The sequence below is a fragment of the Macrotis lagotis genome, chromosome 5 (assembly GCF_037893015.1).
Source record: "Macrotis lagotis isolate mMagLag1 chromosome 5, bilby.v1.9.chrom.fasta, whole genome shotgun sequence".
Lineage (NCBI taxonomy): Eukaryota > Metazoa > Chordata > Mammalia > Peramelemorphia > Peramelidae > Macrotis > Macrotis lagotis.
In genome coordinates this window covers 259196569-259216672 of record NC_133662.1, presented here as the reverse complement: position 1 = coordinate 259216672, position 20104 = coordinate 259196569, and the positions used below count along the sequence as shown (strand labels likewise).

Below are 20104 nucleotides of genomic sequence, written 5' to 3'. Positions count from 1 at the left end.
AGATTTGGGGACCCTAACAAAAAGCCCCAATCACCTGGCCTTAGTTATATCTACAAATATCCTCATGCTTACAGGAGAGGAAACTGAGACCCATGAGATTAATTGACTTGCCTGGTATCATACAGATAAATATCAGTGGTGGGGTTCAAACCCAGGTCTCTCCTGATTCTCGTTCAACCTTTCCATTATTAATCATTTGAAAAACTGCAATATCATGGTGAGATAGCAAATACACTTAATCTCTACTACTTTGCTTTGTTTAAGAACAGGGCAAGACAAGGTGGGGCAATTTGAAGATTTGACTTGCACTGACTTGAAAGGAAACGCTCTCCAGTTTGGTGCAGAACCTGGATAAGAGGACCTCACAGATTATTCTTCCATTGATTCTAAGCCCAGGAACATGGCAAGCAAGAAAGTCATCGTTGTGTTCGGGGCAACAGGTAAAAAGAATTCCTTTTTCCAATGGGAGGATGGTTGGTTGAAGATTTTGTTCATGGTTTTGACTGTCCACACTTTCCTCTATTATGGCAGGCTTCAGCTGTCTATTACAGAACAACCATAGGAGCATGGAATGTCAAAGAACAGAGGCAGATGAGGCACAGGAGGCATAGGAACTAGGTTTAAATCTCTCCTCTGCTACTTAATACCTGTATGACCTTGGACAAGATTCAACCCCTACATGTCATGTCCCTGTTCAACCTTGGACAAGAGTTTAAATCTTTTTGGTCCTCAGTTTCCTCATCTATCAAGGAAGGGGGTTTAGACTTAATGATCTTTAAATTCTCTTTCAGTTTTCAATCTGTGGTCCTTCTGGGGACCTTAAAAAGAATCCCTTTGAGATCTTTATGTTGGCAATCAGAAGGAGAATTTGATTTAATTTGATTTCAGGAAATGTTCTTCAAAAGAGTTCTCTGTTTTACTTCTTCCCCCCTTTGCTTATTATTTTTTTGGAGTGATGCTTGGCTTGTTTAAACCTTTGCTTTATTTAACAAGGTATGCTCTGTTTTTTTTTAACTGGAAGAAGAATAAGAAAATGCATCTGTTGAAGTTTGTGGTGAATGGGAAGAGTTAGGAAATGTATTCTGCTGACAAGAAGCTACAAGAAACAGTGTGGAGTAGAGGGTTGAGTACTGGGTTCAGAATCAGAAAGATCTGGGTTGAAATCTCACCTTAGATATTAATTATTATTATCAAATAATAATTGCTAATTAATTATTTGGAAAGTTACAACATCTCCAAGTCTGTTTTCTCATCTATAAAACAGAAATGATGATGGTAGCACCTTCCTCAAGAGATTGGTCGTAGATTTAGAATAGAAAGGGAACTTAGCATTTGTCTTACAGTTGAGGAAACTACGGTAAAGAAAGACCAAATGACATGCCCAGGGTCACCCAGGTCAGTTCAGACATGGGTCTTCTTGATGATGGACCCAGCTGGATGGAGTCCATAAATGATAAGCCCAGTGAACTTGATTTTCATTCCTGGTGAAATTCTTGAATCTGGTTATAAGGAACTGGTCTGTGAGCATTTGGCAAAGGAAACAGTGATCCCTAAGAGCCAGCAATGCTGCTTCTGTGAGTCCAGGAAGATGGCAAGAAGCCTCTGCTCTGGCTGGCAAAACTCTTGGATTTTAGACAGGGAAGCAGTGTCCAGGGTGTCAGAACTGCACGAGAAAAGAGAAGACTAGGAGGGGCCCTTTCACCAAGTCACAACTTCAACAATTCAGTTTTTTGGATGCTTTAGATTGATTCTGTTGGGTGGCCAAGCTTTTAATTTTCCAGTCTCCAATTTAAGTTCAACCCCAGCTTCCCACCTCCCAGGTGTCCTACCTCATCAACTAACTAACACCTTATGGCTTAACTCAGCAGGATATAATAGCATTACTAGCTTCATTCTGAAGCAAAAGAGATTGTTAAATTTTCAGTGTCAATGATCAGACCTCAGTGGAAAAGGTATGAACAAGGAAGATTAATCTGCAAGTGTGGGGCGTACCCACTCCCTGCCCCACCCTACATAGCCTGTAGCCAGCACACTCCTATATTGTTCCATAAATATTCCTGGACTTTGCCAGGAGAGTTGTAGAAGGTCAACTAAATGACACAGTGGGTAGAGTGCTGGATCCAATTTCAGAAACTTGCTAGCTGTGTGACCTTGGGCAAGTCACAGGGCTCTCTCCAATTGTCCTGATTCCTATCTGGCCACTGGATCCAGATGGCTCTGGAGGAGAAAGTGAGGCTGGGGACTTACTTAGCACAGCAGCCCCTCACTCAAATCCAATTCATGTGCTTGTCATGGAATCACTTTGCTCTGATGTCATGGTCTTTGAGAACGAAGGACAAACATTATTATTAGAAGATCCAGGGGATGAAGTCATTACTAGCTGGGATTAGTTACAGCTAATAATAGGCATAAGAATAACTAGCATTTGTCTAATACTTTGCATCTATGATCTCATTTGAGCCTCTTGACCCCTGGGAACTTTTCCCTGTAGGAAGACTAGAGCAGAATGGGGAGGAGGAGGGACCTACAAAGGAGCTATGGACCAAATACAGATTATTTCTGTTACATATTGTTGGTTCTTTCCTAGCAATCTTTTCTGCTGAGGGAGTCTTAAGATCATAATGCTCCAATCCATCCCTCAGTGGTGTCTGTATTATTAGTTCCATCTTATAGATAAGGAAATGGAGGACCAGAAAAGTGGAATAATTGAACACAACTAGTAATTATTGGTACAAACACATTAATCCAAGGATTCCTGACCTTAAACCAAGGGTTCTGAGACCATTTCTTTCTAATCTTTCCTATATAGATAAACATACGCTCATACATGTATACACATTTGTTCCTTTATTTATTTATCAAGGTACTTATTACTTTTAAAATTTATTTTCTTCCTCCTCAGGTTCTCAAGGTGGTTCTGTTGCCAGGGCCCTTTTGGAGGGCAAAGACTTTTTTGTAAGAGCACTGACTCGGGATGTGACCAGACCTGCTGCCCTGGCCCTCCGAGACCTGGGAGCTGAGGTGGTGAAGTGTGACCTGAATGACCAAGAGGCTGTGAAGGAAGTGTTAAAAGGAGCCTATGGTGCCTTCCTAGTGACCAACTTCTGGGATACCTTTAGCAAAGAGAAGGAAGTGCAGCAGGTAGGGAACTAGAAGGGGTTCTAGAGTTTGGGCAGCTCCTGTTGGGTGCTGAAGAGTAGATGGTTTTGTATCCCCAGTAGGAGCACAGTTAACTAGTAAATTCTCAGGACTTCATTGTCTAGTGCCCAAATTTGATGGTTCTCATCCTAATCAGTACAAAGAAATGTTGATGATGCAGGGTCCCCCCATCCAGTTGAGCATAATTCTCCCCCATAGAGTATATATGTGCACTGGCACATTTTTAAACTTTTTAACTCCTGATTGGTTCCAAATGACTGGGACTGTTCCCAAAATTGTTGACTGACTGGAACACGAAGATGGTCTTTGTAAGACCTTTTCTTTTGTACCAATCTGTAAGTGAGAGTGATGGAAAGATTCCTCTTGTCCCTTTTACCTTTTTCCTTGGATTGCAGACAGTGAGGGATTTTTCTTCCCTACCCTGCCAGGAACATTGATGGGGACTTTCAGTCTAATCACATGTTTGGAAACCATATATGCTTAGTGTAACCCAAGAGGAAAATGTTTACAAATAGATTTCAGATGGTACATGGTGGAAGCAGCCATGTACCTGCTTGCTTGACCTGAGAAGGGAGCTAGCTCATTCTTTTTTTTTTTTTTTAGTTTTTTTTGTTTTTGCAAGGCAATGGGGTGAAGTGACTTGCCTAGGTAATTATTAAGTGTCTGAGATGGGATTTGAACTCAGGCACTCTTGACTCCAGGGCCGGTACTCTATCCACTGAGCCACCTAGCCGCCCTTGAGCTAGTACATTCTTGAACAACCCAATATCCTGTGTAGAAGAAGAGAGATTGGGGCAGCTAGGTGGTGTAGTGGATAAAGCACCAGCCCTGGAGTCAGGAGTACCTGGGTTCAAATCCGGTCTCAGACACTTAATAATTACCTAGCTGTGTGGCCTTGGGCAAGCCACTTCACCCCATTTGCCTTGCAAAAACCTAAAAAAAAAATCTCCAAAAAAAAAGGAGAGGAGAGATTTCAAATTTTCTAGGCATCATTGCTCCAGAATTTAGCCTTCCACCCAGGGAGGGAAGATTTTTTGGCACTACCAGCCACGAGTCTTGCCTCTTGGGTGAGCCCAAGTTTAAATGTTGAGAGGACTGATTTTTTCAAGAAGGGAAGATAATTCCTGGGCAACTTTGCCTTTGGGAAAAAAGAAGAATCAGTTTATCCAGGAGATCTCTGTGGCTGGAGGATCAATGAAGAAGGCTCATGATTTGGAGAAACAAGAGAAACCATCCTATTATATATATTATATATTATTATCACCCTCCTCCTCATTATATATATTGCAAGTCCAGGGGGAGGGGGGAATTGCCCTGTAGAAGGTCCAAAAAGTATTTCCCTTTTAGTTCATTCTTGAAGTGTGTGGCAGCACAAGATTCATCTGTGTGTGTGTGTGTGTGTGTGTGTGTGTGTGTGTGTGTGTGTGTGTGTGTGTGTGTGTCACTTGGAGTTAGATAAAGGCTTGATGTGAATTTATTACCTTGCATTCTCATGTGGGAAACATTGATGCTATTATCTACATTTAGGAAAAGTTGGATCCTAGCTATGTCTAAGTAATATTTAAGTTTCTTGGAGCAAACTCCAGGTAGAGGCATAAGAAATAAGAAATAAGAAAAAAAATGCCCAGGTCAGGCCCTCAGCCTGGTGTATAAACCTGGAGAGCTTTAGGGGACCCTGGGCCAAGAATTAGATGAATGATTAGAAACATCCCATAGATTTTTTAAACATGGGCATGTGAGATTTTGTTTTGCTTGACTATTCATATTTGTTTATATATATTTTTCCTCTTTAATGAAATGGGTGGGAGGGAGAGAAAATAACTGTTGATTAAAAATTTTAAAAGGTTTTAAAACTTAAAAGAAAAAAAAAGAAAAATCCCATTGGAACTTGCTAGACTCTTCCCTGGATTCAGCACCTCTCTAAATTTTCTATCATTTGTGTTTACTGGAAGAGAGAAAGCTACCAAAGGTGTAGTCAGTTTCTATTTATCTACAGTCTGGAAGTGCAAGTTTAGGCTTGAGTGAAGGGATCCGAAAATGGAATAATATCTCATTAATACATAGCAGGGGTGGGGGGGGTGGGGGGAGGGAATGATATTTTTATTTTCATTAGCCTCTAGCTGAAATGTAGCATACATATCCTTCCATTATTTTAAACAAGATTCTGAGAAGGGACACCTAGGCTTCACTAGCCTTTCCAAGGGGGCTGAGGACACACAAAAAGAGAACATCTGCTCTAGAGTCATTGATCTGGCAATCTTAGTTATATTGAATAGTTTTTTATTTCATGTTTTAGAAAGATTTTATTTATTTTGAGTTTTACAATTTTTCTCCTATTCTTGCTTCCCTCCCTCACCCCCCCACAGCATTCTGTTCGTCTTTACATTGTTTCCATGGTATTATATTGAATAGTTTTAAAATAGCTTTTAAGTAGCTGATGGTCATCCTGGCCTAGTGGATGGAGAGCCAGCCTTGATGCTAGGAAGATCTTGACCTCTCAGTGCTCCAGGAAACTGCCTAAGTTGATAAATCGCAGAGGAAGTTGCAATGTGTTGCAATGCAACTTGCCTGAGTTGAGGGCATTCCCTGTTATCTATGTCTTCACAAGTTTGGTCCCTATTTTTAATATAAGAAGTAAATAAAGGGAATTTGAGGGATCCAGACAATCAAGTCTGTGCATTTACTCAAAGAAAAATTTTGCTCAAAGGCTACAGACTAGAAAGTGTGATCCCCTCTGAAGACAAGGAGTTGCCTTAGAAGCCCTAGAAAAAGAAGAGCATCTAGGATCCTGGGCTGCGATGTTCTAGATCAGGAAGGGACCTCAAAAGCCATCAAGTCCACCCTCCACACTTTACAATCAAAGAAACTGAGGCCTACGGAAATGAAGTTACTTGCCCAAGGTGAAATACGGTGCAAACATCACCCTGAGAATTCGCAGTCGAGTGATCTTAGTCATTTAATTTCTCAGATTCAGTTTCTCATCTGTAAAATGGAGCTAATAATCCCCATATTTGAGCTGGAAGGAACCTTGGAAGTGGTTTAGTCCAGTCTGTATCTTAACAAGAATTTCATTGATTCTTCACTTCATATTTGCCCCAAAGTCTCATGTGGTAATACATTAGGGCCTGAGAGGAAGTTAGCCCCTCACATTTTACAGATAAGGAAACTGAAGGAGAGAGAAGTCTACTCCCAGGCAGACATGACTGAGTGAGAATTTGAATAGTGTAATAATGAGAGTGATAGTTAGCATTTCTATTTATGTTAAGGCTTCCAAAATCCTCCTTGTATTATCTCATTTAATCCTTACAACAATCCTACCAGGTAGAGTAGGAGCTAACTAGTTAGTATTACTCTCCCCATTTTACAAATAAGTAAACAGTCTGAGAAAAGTCAGATCGACTTGCCCAGAAATACATCATTAGGGATTGAAGCAAGTTTTGAACTTGGGTCTTTCTGATTCCAAGTCAGGCACTCTACTCACTTTGCCATTATATATTCTGGTACTATGTAGAATTTTTAGTCCATGAGATCTTACCAGTCCTTTAGTCCATGAGATCTTAGCACTCCTTTCTCTAAATCCTATGAAATCCTCTCTCTTCAAATCTGGGTTGTATGACAAACGATGCTTTTCTCCATCTCCATCACAACTTCTTAGAGTATTTCCTTCTCTCCAAGGTTCCCATCATGCTCACCCTAACAACCAGTTCCTTCTTATGAATAAATGTCAGAGGCTCACAGGGTGGTGGTTGTAGTAAGGAAACTGGTAAGCCTTAATGGACAAGTTGCAGGAATCAGGTTGATTTCATCAGTATCAAGATGGTCCAGATGAGGAAAACTTCCTGGACCACTTCAGGTTGGCAGCTTCTCTGCCACTTATAGTGTGTAAGAGTTCCTTAGGACACTCAGAGGTTAAAGTGATGAAAATCAAGGATTTGTAACCTGGATATATCAGAAGTGGGACTCAAACTCAGGTCTTCCTGGTTCCAAGGAGAGTTGGGTTGACACTTAAAAACCTACAGTGCTATAGAAAAATGGATTATTTTGTAACTGATGCTGTCATATATCCATCAGACCATTTTCTTTTTTTTCCAATTGATATATTACTTTTTTTCCAATTACATTCTATGAGGGTTTTCAATATTCATCTACAATGCATATATATATTTATCAATTACATCATTTCCTTCCACCCTCTTCCCACCCCATTCTCCTCAGTGGTGAACAGTCTGGTATACTATACATACACATTTGTGTTTAACATGTTTAGAGATTAGTCATTTTCTGTATGAGGAATTAAGAGTAAGGGAAAAGAAAGAAGGAAATAGGAAGGAAAAAAGAAGAGAAATTTTTAAAAAGCGAACTTCATTCAGATTCTGGAAGCTTTTTGTTTTGTTTTATTTTGTTTTTCTTCTTGTGGATATAGATAACATTGTCCATAACATGTCTCCTAGGGTTGTCCTAGCTCTCCGAATTGCTGAGAGCATATGCATCCATCAACTTGTTGCTAATGTGTACAATGTTCTCTTGGTTCTGCTTCCTTTGCTCAGCATCAGTTCTGGTAATTCTTTCCATGCTTCTTTAGACTCTGATCATTCATGGTTTCTTTCTTTCTTTCTTTCTTTCTTTCTTTCTTTCTTTCTTTCTTTCTTTCTTTCTTTCTTTCTTTCTTTCTTTCTTTTTTTAGGTTTTTTGCAAGGCAAACAGGGTTAAGTGGCTTGCCCAAGGCCACACAGCTAGGTAATTATTAAATGTCTGAGGCCGGATTTGAACTCAGGTACTCCTGACTCCAGGGGCTGTGCTTTATCCACTGTGTCACCTAGCCACTCCTCATTCATGGTTTCTTATAGAACAATAGTACTCCATAACATTCATATACCATTACATGTTCAATCATTCCCTAATTGACAGGTATCCCCTCACTACAAAAAGAGTTGCTAAAAATATTTTGGAACATGTAGGATTTTTCCCATTTTCTTTTATGATTTCTTCTGGATATAGACCTAGAATTGGTATTGCTGGTCAGACCATTTTCATTAACACATATTAAATCTTTGTCCCCTTCTCTCCCTCCTCTATTTCCTTTAGCAAGCTCCTCTGGTAGAGGACAGTCCCTAGGTCTCTGAATTACTAAAGTGAAAGCTCTTTCAAGGCTGGGACTAAGTCTTACAATTCCTTATTTCCTTTTATTCCCTGTCTTATGATTCTTTATTTCATTTTATTCCTTGTTTTATGATTCTTTATTCCCACCCAACCTAGAACTCTTCTCTAGGTGACAAATTGAGAGGTCTCAATTAGTTTGAATAATGAATTGAAAAGTAATTGCAAGTATCCAAATTTATAGTATCCAACAAACTCAGAAAATCTACTCCAAATGTTCACGTGGTCTATTTGTGCCTGACCTGTGATAAAACATTCCAATCTGGTATTGATCTGATCAGCTTCAATTGGATATACTCAATTTGACTCTAACATAATGATGTCATTTTGGTTTGTTCTGAGAATGATGGACATCAACCAACCAATCTGAAGCTATACTTATGCAAACCATAGTCATTGGTTCCAATCAGATGGAATTAAGTGAGACAAATTCGAATAATGCACTTCATTGTCAATTTGTTGACTTGAACTTTTTCTTAGGTTTTCAATTTTCTGCTCTGTCATCTTTTTCTGTTGTGTTTCTTATGGCACCTTTGAGATAGGGTTTGGACTTCCCATTTCATCAGCTCAGAGAATAGCTTGGAAGAGAAACTTGCTCCACCAAGGAAGATCACTACCTGCTCTCAAGTTTCTAGTCTTCTGGGGATAGCTGCCTGGGCCAGTGAGAAGTGAATGCCTGCCCAGGGCCCTCCAGTCAGGATGTCTTTGAGGGAACTTGAACTGTTTCTAAGGCCAACTAACTCCAATTCCTATATCATTGGTGGTTTTATTAAGTTTTTACCATTACCCTCTCTTATTTGATGGGATTTCATGAGGATGATAATAATTTTCAGGGAATAGATGTAAAAGCAATGACTTTTAAAAAATGAAAAAAGAAATTAAAATAAAAGCAATTTTATGTTTATTTATTTATTTTTATTTTTCATGCACAGGGGAAGCTAGTAGCTGATGCCAGTAAACAGCTGGGCTTGAAGCATGTAGTATACAGTGGCCTGGAGAATGTCAAAAAGTTGACCAATGGGAAACTGGAGGTGCTACACTTTGATGGGAAGGGTGAAGTGGAAGAATACTTCTGGAATCTTGGGATTCCCATGACCAGCATCAGGATAGCTGCGTACTTTGAAAACTTTCTAAACATGTGGAAGCCGGTGAAGGCATCTGATGGCGACTACTACAACTTAAGTAAGTTAGAAAATGACTGCGGGGAATTAGCAGGGATTGAGAGTATGCATTCATCCATTCATTTGTTCATATATTCATTCACTCTTCATTTAAATATTTACTGAGAGGCAATGTGATTGTTAGTAGATAAAGGTTTGGATTTGGACTCAGAAAGACTTGCTTTCCAATTCTGCCTAGGACACTTGCTAGCTATGTGACCTTGAGCAAATCTCATCACTTGTTTCAACCTCAGTTTCTTCATCTATAAAATAGGGAGGAGTTGAACTATATATTCCCTGGGTCTCTTGTAGATGCCTTCTGGTCTGTGATCCCATGCAATGCCTTGTTGGAGTGAGGGAGGGAAATGCAAAGATGAATAAGCCACATGAGGATGCAATATTGGATAGTTAAAAGAACTCTGGATTTGGGGAATCAAATTCTGCCTCTGGGGCTTATTACTTATGTGACCTTAGCAGGTCACTGAACCTCCTGAACCTTGGTTTCTTCATCTGTAAAATGAGGGAACTGGCCTCCAAAGTCTCTGAGGTGCTTTCCAAGCTCTAGAGCTGTGATTGTCTAGTTCCCTGTGCCTCTATTTATTCTTCTGTAAAATGAGAGGGGTTGTTCTTTGAGATCCCTTTCAGGTCTAGATCTGGGATCCTGAGATTGATGACCAGCATCTGGTCTCAGCCTGAGAACAATCAAAGCAAAAGGGAGTCAGAACAGGTCACTTTGTTTACGAAATATTTTTGAATGAATGATCAAATGAATGACCTACTACAGTTTCTTGGACAACCCAAAGTTTCACCCAGACTGTGGAGATTCCAAAGCAGTCTCTGATCAACCAATCAATAAGACCTTTTTAAGTGAACGCTATATCAATCGACTTATAATTGCTAATCTACAAATATATTGAGCTGAAAATAATAAACTGGCATCTGTAAAGCCCCTTGTATTAGTTAGGCCACTGTTTAAAGTCCTGTGGCCACAAAGACAAAAATGTTCTAACAATCACTGCTCTTTCGTGGTTGATGTTCTAATGGAAGAGACAACATAAACAACAGACTGGAGCCACAAATGTGGAAGTGATGCAGGGATCTGAAAGAGTCTCACTCAAGATTATGTAATGAGTTTCCCATCTCTGATGTCAAAGGTGGGGCAGGGTGGGGGGCACCAAGGAGCAAAGCTGTGAGAAAGATTCTCATCATGGGAGTTTCAAAGAAAGGAATGGTTGGTGGGGGGAACTCGAGTCTCATTTTACATAGAAGGAAATTAAGGTCCAAGAACTTAATGCTAAAAGGACTTGTCCAAGGTCATACAAAAGTTAAATGTCAGAGGCAGAGTTGAATCGTGTTTCTCTGTACCTAGGGGCAGTATTCTCTCCCCTTTACCACACTGCCTTCTGGAGGCCAGCTCTAGAGTAAAGCAGTCTGTGGCCAAAGAGGTTGGAGCCAGAAAAGTTTGAGGTTTCTCCAGGGACCTTTGAATGGGCTCTCCCTCCCCCATGCCAGAATGCATTCCTTTCTTCCCTCTGTCTCTAAGACTTTCTGGTTGGGTTTAAAGCCTAGCTCAGGGACCACTTCCTCCGGTTCTCCCCAGATGCTTGTGAGCTTTGCATTTATTTTGTGCTTATGTTGTCTTTCCCAATAGAGGACAAGGTCTGCAGGCAGAAACTACCAGGCTTTTGTCCATGCAGCCTCAGGGTCTAACACAGCACCTGGCCCAGAAGAGTGATTACAAAAGCCTAGTAATGGACTGTGGTCTCCCTGTCTGTGACTTTTAGCCATTTATTGCAATTGCAGCCAACTCGGGCTGCATTTGAATTGCAATGGATTCTGGGAGGAACTTGTTGTGTGTGTGGGGATCTATTGTAGCTGACTGTTCTGCACTGTTGGCCAGTGTTGCCCATGAAGGACATTCCCATGGATGGCATCTCTGTTGCTGACATTGGACCAGTGGTCGCTAGCATCTTCCGGACCCCAGAGGAGTTCCTGGGCAAGGCGGTGGGTCTTAGTGCTGAAGCCCTGACGGTTCAGCAGTATGCAGACATCCTCTCTAAGACCCTGGGGAAAGTGGTTAAAGACTCCAAGGTAAGCCTTGGTGGAGCAGAAACAACTGGGAAGGAAATTCTGGGAAAATCCTTTGGGTAGAGACAAGCTAGTCATTGTCAGTTGGTGGTTGATCCTGGGATTTCATAGGTTATAGGGAAGAAACCTTGCACTTCAAAAAATTACTAATTGCTAACATTTATATCACAATTTAAGATTCACCAAGTGTTTTTACATTTATGATTTCATTTCAACCTGACAATGACCTTGTGAGTCAGATGTTAATATAGTCCTCATTTTATAGATGAGGAAAATGAAGGAGGTTGAGTAACTTGACCCACCCTTCATAACCCCATCCACCTCTCATCTTTTCAGTCTTCTTATGCCTTCTAACCTTTGATCAACCTCATGGGCATTTTGGCTGTTACAGCTCAGCTCCAGCCATTTTCTCTGGCTACTAGATTTCTTGTCATCTCCACCTACCAGCCTCTTTTAAGGCTCATCTAAAGTCCATCTTCTGTAGGAAGCCTGCCCCAACTCCTCTTACTTCTGCTGCTTTCTCTCTCTGATTTACTTCTTAATTTATCCTACACATAGCTTGTATTTATTGGTTTGCTCATGGTCTCCCCTACTGGTTTGGGAGTTTTACCCATTCTTTATATTTTCAGAGCTTAGACTAGCTCCTGGCACCAGTGGGCATCCAATCACATCTTTTTAATTTTTTTTTAGATTTTTCAAGGCATTGGGGTTAAGTGGCTTGCTCAAGGCCACATGGCTAGGTAATTATTAAGTGTCTGAGGTCAGATTTGAACCCAGGTACTCCTGACTCCAAGGCTCTATTCACTGCGCCACCTAGCCTCCCTAATTTATTCAATCTTACCTTCGCTCATAATTCCTTCCTTTACCCACTCCATTCATTCATGTATCCATTGGTCCCTGCTTTTATGCATGCATTCATTCATTCCAGCCCTGGGTGGCAGCATCTAAATAGGAGCTGGAATGTTTGGAAAGGGTAGCCCATTTTGCCTAGAGTATAGAAAGGGAGAAGTGCACTATAAACTTGGATTAAGTTTAGGGGCCCTGGGGGAAGTTTCAGTATTTGGACTACATCATGAGCAGAAGGGACTTATGGGAAAAAACCGTGTTGTTGAGAAAGATTGAAAGCAAAAAAAAAGGGGATGAAAGAGGATGAGATAGATGGTGTCATGGAAACAATGAGCATGAGTTTGAACAGACTTTAGGAGATCCTGGAGTATAGAAGGGCCTGGGGACTGTGGTCCCATGGGGTCATGAAAAGTTGGCTAGGACTGAAGGACAGAATAACAAGATAGCAACTGAGGCTTTTTGAGTGAAAGGTTAAAATTGTCAGATTACTTGTAGCTTTGAGCGTCTCCCAGGTTGTAATTACCTGATGCAGGCCTTTGGGAAGACATGGTTTGTGGGACTGGATTTCATCATCTACAAATCCCTTCCATTTCTATGATCTTATAAGGAACCTAAAGGCTGAATTGTCAGTGTCTGTTTTAAATAATGAATAGAATATTAATTTTAAAAGACTTGGGAGACTGGATCTGACCACATGGTGGCACCCCAACCTCGGCAGTGACTCAGCTTCTGATCTGCCATTTAATGCTCCTTATGATGTGTGGGCTATTCTACTGGCCTAGAAATGGCGTGGAAAGATATGACTCCTTTTAGCTTTTCTGCTGAACCCTTCCAGAAGGTTAGTCTTGACACAGCAGACCTAAGAGCAGGTCAGGAAAAGTGAGGCAAGAAATTTAGCTCTTACAAAACCATTAGTAAATGCATGGTGGTTTTCTCCAAATTGCAGATGAAGGAATTAAAGAATAGAGAAGACCAGTGGTCACAGAGATAGCTAATGGAAAGGAAACATGACACAGTAGTGAGAATAAAGATTTTGGAGTCATAGCCCCCGAGTTCAAATCTCTCTTCTGCCTCTTAACTCTCTGTGAGATCTGGGGAAAGGACCTTTGGGGCCTCAGTTTGTAAAATATAAAATGAGGGGGTTGGACTAGATGGCAACTGGGTGGCACAGTGGATAGAATACAGGGTCTGGAGTCAGGAAGACTCATCTTTCTAAGTTCAAATCTGGTCTCAGACATTTACCCCAGGCAAATCATTTAACCCTGTTCGCCTCAGTTTCTTCATAAAATGAGCTGAAGAAGAAAATGGCAAACTACTTTAGTAACTCTGCCAAGAAAAGCCAAATGGGGTCATGGAGAGCTGGAACATGACTAGATAACAAAAATAAAGATCTCTTCCAGTTCTGGGTTTATGACATGTGAACCATCTCTGGGGCTCAGTTTCCCTTTTTCTAAAACGAGGGGGTTGAAGTAAGTCTCTAAAGACCCTGAGAGCTCAAGCTTGCAAATTCCAATATTCTGTGTTATTTAACTTTCTGGGTCATAAAATAGGGAAGGGGGAGGTTAGACATAGATATGAGGTTTCTTGCATCTCCAGATCTGGGATCCTAAGTATTAGGGTGAAATTCAAACCCAGGTCTCCTGCTGCCAAAGGAAGATTCTTTCCTCTTCAAGGCACAAACCTATAAAGAGAAGCTTACATTTTGAGGGGAAATTTGGATGTTTAACTCCTTGACTAGCTCCAGGGCTTGACCCAGACTGCCAAAACCAAGGCTATCATCTAATTTTTGGCTTCCCATGACCCTGTTCTCCCTTTCATCCTCCAGGGTTCTCCAACAGCCTGTCTTTAACCCACAGCTCTCCTTTCTTACCCTGCCCAGCTCTCTTTTTCCTGAAGGCTCAATTTCCTATCATCTTTTCTCTTTAGTCTTTATATAGTATCTTCCCTAATGTTCTTTCCCTTGTCCTGGGTACCCCCAAACCACTCAGACAATTGATTAATTTGGTTGTGATCTGGAAAGGAGACCCATGGAAGCAGTATTTTATCATTAATTAGCCCTTGTAGCCATTACATACTCAGATTTTTCTGGACAGGCAAATCAATGTCATTTGAACCCTTTGCCATTTTTTTTTTTGCATTACAGAACAATTATTTGCTTTAAGGATTCATAGGAGTGTAACTATAGTTCTCAAAAGGAATCTCAAAGACCATCTAGTTCAACCCCCTAGTTTCACAGATGGGAAACTGAAGCCTTTGAAGGAGAAAAGACTTGAATCATGGATGTAGAGCTGGAAGAGTCCTTAGAGTCTATATAGTCATTTTACAGAAGAGAAAACTGAGGCCCATGGTATTTAAGCCTGAGGCTACAGGAGGTGTCAAAGGAAAGAACAGAGCCTTCCTAGCCCTCAGTTTCCAAATTTGCAAAATGGGGGAGGGTTATTAGATGACCTCTAAGCTTCCTTCTGACTTTAGCTCTAGGCTCCTAAACGGAATCAACAAGCAATAGAAGACATTGGATTAGGACACTAGGGTGACCCCCGAAAGAACAGTTCACATGATATGGTAAAATCAGAGGCCAGATTACAAGTGGGTGGTGAGGAAGTGGAGGAATCTTGTGAGGCAACTTTTGCCAGAAGTTTATCAGTAAGGACAGGAGCTGGAAGAGGTAGAGAAAGGTAGAGGATTGGAGAGCATGTCTGAGCATATTGGCAGCTTGCTGGAAAGGAGCCTGGAGAGAGAGAGAGAGAGAGAGAGAGAGAGAGAGAGAGAGAGAGAGAGAGAAACTGAAGATGGGTGAGGAAGGAGAGGAATGTATTCTAGGAAAGATTCTAGAGGAAGCAGGAGGGAGGAGGAAGAGGGGGCCGAGGCAGAAAGAGCAGCTCTATAGAGGAGTAGCTACTATCTGTTCCTGCTTCTCATTATATATTATCCCTGTAATCTCTTTGAGGGTAGGGATTGTCTTGTTGGCTTGTTATTGTATCCTTAGTTATGCCTATAACTACATATGTTAAGTGTTTTCTGTCTCTATGTTCCCTTCTCTCTCTCTTCTTTCCTCCTTTCTCTCTCTCTCTCTCTTTCTCTCTCTCTCATTTCCTCCTCTCTGTCTCCATTTTTCTCTTTCTTTTTTTAATTTTTATTTATTTTTTTTTCATTTTTCTCTTTCTATGCATTCATTCTTGTAAATAGTATTTTATTTTTTTTCCAGTAACATCTAAAGATGGTTTTCATCATTCATTTTTATGAGATTTTGGGTTCTAATTTTTTCTCCCTCTGTTTCCCCTCCCCAAGATGGCAATAAATCTGACATAGGTCATACATGTGCAATCATGTTAAATATACTCTTCTTTCAGTTTCCATCTTTCTCTTTCCTTTCTGCCTCTCTCTTTCTCTCTCTCTCTTTCTCTCCTTCCCTTCTTTCTCTCTCCAACTCTCTTCTTCCATTTTCTCTTTGTCTCTGTCTCTTCTTCTTCTTCTTACATTTCTCTTTGTCTCTGCTGGTCTGCCTCTCATCTATCTCTCTAATTTATTTCCATGACTAGAGAGAAAGAGTCTGACCCTGCTGAGAAGAGAGCTAGGGGACAGATTCCAGGGAAAAAGAACAGAGTCACCATAGGCACAAGCAATCATTAATCCAGAACTGGGAAGACCCTTGAAGGTCATTGAATCCAATCTCCTCATTTTAAAGATGGGGAAATTGAGGCCCACAGAGATGACATGATTTGTTCAAAGTCACATAGTTAGTACTATCAGAGGCAGAATTGGTTCAAATGTGGGTTCTCAGACTCCAGGACCAATGCCAAGATGTCAGATGTAGAGTTTGACTGGGTCATGGGGAAGCAAGAGGAGATGAGACTCAGAAAGATGGTGGAGGCCTTTGAATTCTGGGTAAAGGACTTTAAGCTTTACTCAGCGGAAAATAAGAGGCCATTGAAGGGTTTTGATTAGAATAATGACATAGTTAGATCTATGTCTGAAATCAGACCAAAGAGTGAATTGCAAGAAGAGAGGAAGGGCAAGAGCCAGATGAATGGACCTAGGGAATTCTACCAAAGCAGTGGGACTAGAGAAGGGTCATATAACAGGAACACTGTGGAGGGACTACCAAGAGTGCTTGTTACTAGTACTACGTGAACATGGAGGGAGCATTGGAAAAGATAATAAGGTCTTGAAAATGTGAATTTGGATGAAGGAATGGTAGCTCCCTAGATAGAAAAGAAAATTTAAAAAAAGGCTAAGGTTTAATAAGACATGTAATGGGGTCAATCTTCAACCTGTGGAGTTTAAGCACTGGTGGGAAATCTAAGAGGTGATGATTGTGTATGTGGGGTGGGGGTGGAAAGATTGGAGGTGGAAGTAAAGATGAAAGCAGAGCTAAGGAGAGGGCAGGGCTGGAAAGACAGATCTGTGTCTTCTGGGGATAGCTGCTAGATGATGAGACTGGAAATAGAGAGAGTGGAGAAAAGACCCCAGAGTCTTCAAGGGGAGGTCAGATGACTATTTTTCCGGTTGTCTATGGAGGGAATTCTTGTCTTGGGGAGGAGTTGGGTCAGATGCCCCTCTGAGGTCCCCTTCCAAAGCTGAGATTCAAGTGAGAATTTGACTTTACAACAATCCTGTGGGTGAATCTTTAATTGATACACTATTTGGAACTTGGCCAATAACATTTCTTTCTAAAATTTTATTTTTATAAAAAATATGTTTTCTCTGATCCAGCCTTTCTGGAGAGCAATTTGGAATTCTGCTTAAAGGGCAATAAAACTGTGCCTACCCTTTGATCTAGCAATACTACTATAACATCTATATCCCAAAGAGATCACAAAAAAGCATACAAAACTTATTTGTACAAAAATGGTCGTAGGGGCTCTTTTTGTGGTGGCAAAGAACTGGAAATTGAGGAGATGCCCATTCATTGGGATAAGGCTGAGCAAACTGTGGTAAATGAATGTGATGGAACACTACTGGTCTATAAGAAATCATGAGGGACAGGACTTAGAAAAGCTTGGAAAGACTTACTTAACCTGATGTTGAGTGAAATGAGCAGAACCAGAAAAATATTATATACACCAACAATAAAATTGGGTGATGACCAAGTATAATGGATTTGATCATTTCACCAGTACAGTAATCAAAGACTATTCTAAGACTTCTGATGGAAAATGCCATCCATATCCAGAGAAGAAACTATAGAGTTTAAATGCAGACCAAAGTTTACTATCTTTCATTTTTTTTTCAAATTTTATTTAAGGCAATGGGGTTAAGTGACTTGCCCAAGGCCACACAGGTAGGTCATTATTAAGTGTCTGAGGCTGGATTTGAACTCAGGTCCTCCTGACTCCAGGGCTGGTGCTCTATCCATTACACCACCTATGTGCCCTATATATAGCTTATTTTTTAAAAAATGTGTATCCTAAATTTCACATGATAGTAGGGCAATAACATTTTCTGCTTTGTGCTCTTCTCTTTTTTCCTTGAAAGATCACTCCAGAAGCTTTTGAGAAGCTGGGATTCCCTGGAGCCAAGGAAATGGCAGACATGATGCGTTTCTATCACATGAAGCCGGACAGAGATGTGAAGCTCACACACAAGCTCAACCCTAAGGTCAAGAGTTTCTCCCAGTTTATCTTGGAGAACAAAGAGGCCTTCAAGGACTTATAGGAAGCATTCAAGCTCCTTGGTCTGGCCAGTGTTTGACAACTTCCTCCATGAAAGTCAAGTCATTTGTGTGGTGGTATGGCCCTGTTGTAACAGAATTACATTTTCAAGGAGGAGATCTGGGTTCAAATCTTGGCTGTGCCACTTACAACTTCTGTGGCCTTAGGTAGTTACTTGACCTCTATGGGCCTCAGTTTCTGTAAAATGAGGGGATGGACTAAATGGTCCTTTCCAGCTCCAAATTACTTGATCCTCTTATGAGCAAAAAAGGTGAACTGACTCAAACCAATCCAGTGGAAAGTGATTTGTTTACATTATGAAAAGATAGGTGCAGCTGGGTAGCAAAGTGGATAGAGCACCACCCTGGAGTCAGGAGAACCTGAGTTCCAATTTGTCCTCAAACACTTAATAATTATCTAGCTGTGAACATTGGACAAGTCACTTAACCCCATTGCCTTACCAAAAAATAAAAACCCAAATAAAATAAAAATACATTAAGGAAAGATTCCTGGAAGCCTTCTCATCAATGGCGAGCATTATCATAATATACATTTATTTACACAATTCACCCAGGAGCAGCCAGGCATGAGAGATGGATAAAGGGCTATAACATCAGGGGATCGTTGATTTAGATCTGGAAAGGGTCTTAGCAGCCTGAGGCTCAGAGATGTGGAGTGACTGGTCCAAGGTCATACAGATAATAAATAGTAGAGCTGGGACTTGAACCCAGGTGTGATTCCTAATCAGGCACATACCACTATGCCATGCCAGGAGGACTAAGGTTCAAATCCTGCCCCTGAGATCATAATTGACTTCACCTTTTTTGAGCATCAATTGCTCCTATGTAAAATGGGAATAAACAGATTTGAATGAAGTTCATGTCTGTAGAGTTCTTTACAAACATTAAAGAGCATATTATCTGTTATTCTTCCTCATCCTCCCCCTCCTTTTCTTCTCCTCTTCCCCTTCCTTTCTCCTCCCTCCTTCTCCTTGCTCCACACTCCTTTTCCCTCCTCCTCCCTTCTCCTTCTCCCTCTCCCCTCTTCTCCTCTTCCTCTCCCTCCTCCTCTTTCTCTTCCTCCCCTCCTCCTCAGCCAGGGCTCCTGATAGCTTCTGCCTCACCTTTCAGCTGCAGCATGGTTTAGCCTTGAAGATCATCTGATCTTAATTTTGAGAAAGGTAAACCAGGCCATGTTGGCAAAAAGGCCGCCACATCCTTCCCACCAGGACTCTGACCTGCCAGAAAAGGTCTGCTAATCGATCAATTTGCCCCTCCATCCATTCATTGAACAACTGTTCCACAAGCCTGGTAGGTACTTATTAAAGGCTTTTCCATTCATTTATTAAATACCCACCCTGTCCTGGATCCTTGGGAAAGACACTGGAGAGATGTTTCTCTAACATTATGGGCAAAGTCTCCCTAATCCTGCAATTCTTTCTTTCCCACTTGTGATATTATGAAGTATAAACCCATGGAAGGGTAATTTTCAAGGATGCTCCTCTATTTCCTGATATTCTGATCTCAGGAGTACTGGCTTGAGAGTCAGGAGACCTCATTCTTACAGGCTGTCTGATGGCTGGGCGTGTCAACTCTCTTTTTTGAGCCTCAGTTTCCCCATCTATTAAATGGAAATAATATTGTCACCAGAACATGGTTGCTATGAGCATCATACTTGAAAAATGAATGTGAAAGGGTTTTCTTTGGCTTTGGGTCCCCAGGGCTTAGCAGGTTGTTAGGCATATATAGTCAGTATGTCTTCCTGGGCTGTCCCTGAATCTTCACTGCTCCCCATTTAGGGACTCATTTGTGTCCCCCCACTGACTCTCACCCCATTTTTTCTACCTTCTCCCTCAGCAGGGTGAGAGGTATCCCCAGCTCCATTCCCCTGGTCTACCTGGCTTTGGGGCTCACCTGCCAGTCTCCCTCTCCAGTTGCACCTGGCTCTCTGCTCTAGCTCTCTGCTGCTCTCTTTTGTCAATGGTAGGATCCAGCATGTCCCAACTTGACTTGCCCTTCCCCCAATGACAAGGCAAGGAATGAA

At 41.2% G+C, this 20104-nt stretch overlaps 1 protein-coding gene across 1 annotated transcript; it reads left to right on the top strand.

Annotated features, from left to right (window-relative positions):
• Window positions 1-320: 320 nt before the first annotated feature.
• LOC141488996 (nmrA-like family domain-containing protein 1) lies at window positions 321-18954 on the top strand. The gene is made up of 5 exons (XM_074189553.1): window positions 321-440; window positions 2903-3141; window positions 9249-9498; window positions 11377-11567; window positions 17886-18954. Exons 1-5 carry the CDS (start codon window positions 401-403, stop codon window positions 18063-18065), a joined length of 900 nt encoding a protein of 299 aa, XP_074045654.1. The 5' UTR covers window positions 321-400; the 3' UTR covers window positions 18066-18954.
• The last annotated feature ends 1150 nt before the right edge of the window (window positions 18955-20104 follow it).